At 48.4% G+C, this 4,635-nt stretch overlaps 1 protein-coding gene across 1 annotated transcript; it reads right to left on the bottom strand.

Annotated features, from left to right (window-relative positions):
- Window positions 1–1,392: 1,392 nt before the first annotated feature.
- Window positions 1,393–2,421, bottom strand: LOC138157576 (beta-1,3-galactosyltransferase 2-like). Its single transcript, XM_069083205.1, has one exon. The coding sequence runs from the start codon at window positions 2,419–2,421 to the stop codon at window positions 1,393–1,395; it is 1,029 nt and encodes a 342-aa protein (XP_068939306.1).
- Window positions 2,422–4,635: the final 2,214 nt, after the last annotated feature.

Below are 4,635 nucleotides of genomic sequence, written 5' to 3'. Positions count from 1 at the left end.
ACCTTGGATTCCAACCCATGTCCTCTCAGTCCAAATCTGGAGTTCTTCTAAATACCATACTGACTCTCCATACCCAGAATCATACTTGAGGGACAAGGTCTATGCCGACCTAGGGTGAGATTAAATTCTGCTGAAGTTTTGTTTCCGGATATACCTATAAGAAGCCAGGAATGGAACTAGGCTGTAGGGAGACAACCGCCTGGACCTCTGAGCTGAATTTTGTTCCTGTGTCTTTCCCCCTCCAGTTTATTTTCACATAAGAACAAAGGGATTTTTGAATTGAGGACCTGGGATCCTAGACTCTTAGAGCCCTTGGCAGTTTGTTGAGAGGGCAGCCTTTAAAACAGACAGTATAATTAAATAATTGGAAATTCAATAGGCAGTCACACTTTTTTTTTTTTATAGAGTTACAGACCTCCGTGACCAGGATATACCATTCAGAAAGCAGATTTCAGCCTGAGGGCACTAATTCTCTGGGACTGCTTTGTATTCCTTCTGGAGAGGAAATGACCATTCTAGCTAAGTCCCAGAGAAACCTTACTTAAGGGAGAAAAACTGTTAAGACTTTGTTTGTCTAGTCTAATGCCTGGATATGTTAGGGCTCTAGTCTTCCACTAGAAGAGATGTATTAGAGAATAGCATAGTCTACTCAGTACCCTATAAAGCTGAGAATTTCAGATAAAGTCAGAAGTTCCTCAATCTCACTCCCAGTGCAATCATGCCTGGCAGCAACAGGCTGGGACCTTGAGACCAGGAGAACTACATGAAAAATAGGCATTTGAAATCAGCCAGCAGCAGCAACACACAGCTGAGACATTACATGCATCGCGGGGAGCAGACCCAACAGAAGCAGCTCGATGACATCATCAGAGACATCATTAGCCCGGTCCCAATAAAGGGAAGAATTGCCCTTGCACATATGTCCCTCGACCACACGTCTTCCCTATGTATCTGCCTTTCCACACCTGTTCCTTTTGAGTATCAGGGGTTTGGGGGAAATTTTTTTATTGCTAGTTTTTACTATTCTGTATCAATACCTTTGATTTGAATCGTGTCCTTTGATTGACTAGTTGAGGTAATTGGAGGGGGCCAATGAGCTATGGTCCTTGTAAATCGAGCAGACAGACACACAGGGTACCTTGGATCACCTTGTCTGGGGCACTCACTTCGAGAGTTGTGGCATCCCAAAGCCTCCCCCTCAAGGGATCCAAGCAGGCTCTGAGAATGCCAAGTGAGCATGACTGGGGGAAGGGTCTAAATTGGTACTCAAATCCAGGGGATCCAGGGTCTCACATGTGCCAAAGGCAAATCCTGGAAAAGGTTCAGGGTCCAGGCCAGTGACTATTGTCTCTGTCTGACCAGGGTGAGAGAAAGGGAGTGCATGTCCGTCCCTCATTCCAAGGGACAAGTGTCATTGACTGTCTGGAAGTCTGGCCATAACTGCAGCAGTTCCTGAGGCGTGAAATGGTGAACCAGGGCGAGTTGATGAAAGGCACAATGTTCATACTCCTGCCGGATGATCGAGAAGGCATCAGGGGGGGCAGGTGTCGGTTTTATCCCCAGCTCCTGGATGCACAATCCAATAAATACATCCTCCAAGTAGATAGCCTTGACTCTCTGAGCCATAGCCAGGACCCTGATGGCCAGGGAGACAGACAGCACGTAACCTGGGCCAGCACAGTACACAGGATACTTGTCTTGGGGGTACAGCTCAGGGGGAATGTACCACTTGTCATCCAAGCTCCTCTGGGGTTCTGAGTCGAGGTAGATGTAACCTGTGATAAAGTTTGGTCTTGTAGGTTGCTCAGGATGCAGCACCTGATGTACCAGGAAGCTGGGGTTTAAGAAGACATCATTGTCCACTTTGAGCACGTAGTGGGCAGTGGGACAGTACTGGGCCACCCATTCCAGCCCCATGAGAACCTTGAGAGTCAAGTTGCGGTATGTATCCAGGAAGCCCACCTGGAGGAGATCTCCATACTCCCTGTCCTCCTCCTCCAGGAGGGCCTGAACTTCTTGAGCAAAGAGGGGTTGGGGCAGGCCAAGAACAAAGAGGCGGCAGATGACCACATTAGGCACCAACGTCTCATTGCCCCATGTTTCCCGGATGGCCTGGCGCACCCCTACCTCCTGGGGCTGGGTCATCACCAGCATGAGCAGGAAGGGGGCACCTTTGGGACCTTTACACTTGTCAGGATGGTTGATCAGGAAAGGGTAGGGATAAGGATAATTCGGGTCCAAGGGGTGTGGTGTCCGAACCTGCCACTCAAACTTCCTCAAAGAGATCCTTGGGGATGGAGGCCTCAGAGTCATTGAAGACATCCAGGATTCTAGCAGCTGACCCACCAGCAACACCAGCAACCCCAAGAAAACCGTGCCCAGCAGAGCCCCAAGCACTAACCGTCGCCTTAATAGCTTCATGGTACCAACGTCCTGGGCAGGGAGGAAGGAGAGGTCAGATCAGAGATGGGTAGTTATGCCTGCCCTGATCTCCATGCATCTTTAAGCAGGCTGTTTTCTTGTGTAGGGGACCTGGATTTGTAGATATGGGAGCACTGAAAGAGATAAGGCCAGGGGAGAAGGGAAGCAGGGTCCCCCACCTATACTTTGTGCCAGGTCAGTCGCCAATTTGGTTGAGTCAACAGAGAGAGGGACAGACAGGTAAATAGGGTTGAGGAGCCTGCATTGTGGAGGGGAAAGAGTCCTGGGTCCCAGTCCCATGGATGCTACTGAATCATTATATGACCTTAATCAAATAATTTTCCCTCTTGGGGCTTTCAGTTTCCCCATCTATGAAATGAAATTGTGAAACAGATTTTGTACAAATTTCCTCTACCTCTATAACTATTGTTTTGTGAGAGAAAAGGACGTAGGGTCAGAAGAAATCCAGAGTGTCTACGTGGGAGGAATTAGAGGCTTGTTACAGCTGATTGTGCCAAAGCTATCAGGCATGGGGAGGGAGGGCCTATACTTGTTCCCTTATACTGAGAACTGTATTGTGAAGAATAGAAATTATAGGAGGAATCTGTCTTGGTTTCCTAGAAAGAGCACTGTCTTCCTGAATTCTTCCCTGTCTGATGAGCTGATCCTTCCCTCCCAATCCCAGCCAGAGACCAAGCCCTGGCGCCAAAGGAAAATGGATTTACTCCTAGAAGACAGAATCTGGACCCAGAATTCTGGTCCTAAAAGGTTCGAAATCTATCCTAAAAAAAGGCCTCTCCACTCTTCCCTGCCCTGACTCCAGTTCCAAAATGCCTGCTTCCCTTCCCTCAGGCAATAGAAGCCAGACTCTTGGGGTGTTGCCATCAGAAGACCAGAACTAGCCTGGGGAAGGTCCCCGCCACTCACTCCTGGTTCCTAGCCCCAGAATCTCAAATTTCCTTCAGTGTAAAGACAGGCAATGCATGCAAATAGTAAGTACTTGATAAATGCTTCTTGAATTAAATTCTTCCCCAGAGAAATCCAGGGGCCTGACACGGGGATGGTTTCCAGGCTTCCTCTCCCAGCTTCCCTCCCTTTATTTCCCCTTCCCTCTAGCCCAGATGGGTCAAGGTCCTCACCCTCTTCTCTTGCTGAGTCCTGGGATGCAGTGGCACAGGAGAACAACTCAGAGGGAATGCCGGACACCTGGAGGAGTATACAAGTGGGAAGGGGAGGGCACCTGCCTGGCTGCCTAACTCACTTGAAATATTGGGTGGGGCAAATCACCCAGGCAACAGGGAAGGATGGCCAGCCTGGCCCTGCCTGGAACACACCTGATTGGAGCTCTTAGGTGGGAGACTGGACACCAGCAGTATCTGAGCCCACATATTCCAATTTCTAGCAAAAGCTGCCCCTGGGAGTATGTGGGGGTGGAGTGAGAGAAGGACTGAGTGGTTTTATCAGGACCAACAATGATGGAAAGCTAAAGGGGAATAAGGTAGAAAATTATAATAGTAGCTCACATTTTTTTAATGTTTTAGACTTTACATACATTTTGTCTATGATTCTGGCCCCCACCTAGAGCCCTTTTATCCTCCCCAAACCCTAGGAAGTTGGTGCAATAATTATTCCCATTTTACAGATGAAGTTGACGGGTTAAGTGACTTGACCAAGGTCACACAAGCAGTGCCTGAGGCCAGATTTGAACTCAGCTTTTCCAGGCTATAGGTCCTGCACTGTAGTCACTGTGCCTCCTAGCTTTACCTATTTCTATGCCCTATAGTTTTCACTCAAATGGGACCAGCCAGGGCACCAAAGAATGTAGGTGGGAATGGGGAGGAAGTCACTAGAAATAACCCAGAACTGTGAAACCAATGGGACTGTACAAAAGGCTGCTAATCATACTGCTTTGGGCACCTTTTTAGAGCTGCCCACCAAAGCACCCAGTACAAGCCAAAGAAGCTTGTAGATAGTACATAGATAGATAGAAGCATTGTAAAGTACAATGGAGAAATACTACATGGCATGAAGCTAACCATGTAGAGGCAGGTGGGGGGGGGTCACTCATAACATAGAGTGGAGCTATTCCCCACCCTCTCTTTCCCAGTCACCTGAGGTACTTCCTGGAATCTCCCCATTCCCAACTTTTCTGCTTCCTGTTGTCTCCTTTCCCCCATTAGATTGTAAGTTCCTTGAGGGCAAGGACTGTCTTTC

The sequence above is a fragment of the Petaurus breviceps genome, unplaced genomic scaffold, assembly GCF_028583685.1.
Source record: "Petaurus breviceps papuanus isolate PSGF00001 unplaced genomic scaffold, PetGlider_PUasm1.0 172, whole genome shotgun sequence".
NCBI lineage: Eukaryota > Metazoa > Chordata > Mammalia > Diprotodontia > Petauridae > Petaurus > Petaurus breviceps.
Note: the sequence above shows the minus strand (reverse complement) of the source record. Positions and strands in the feature narration are given on the sequence as shown.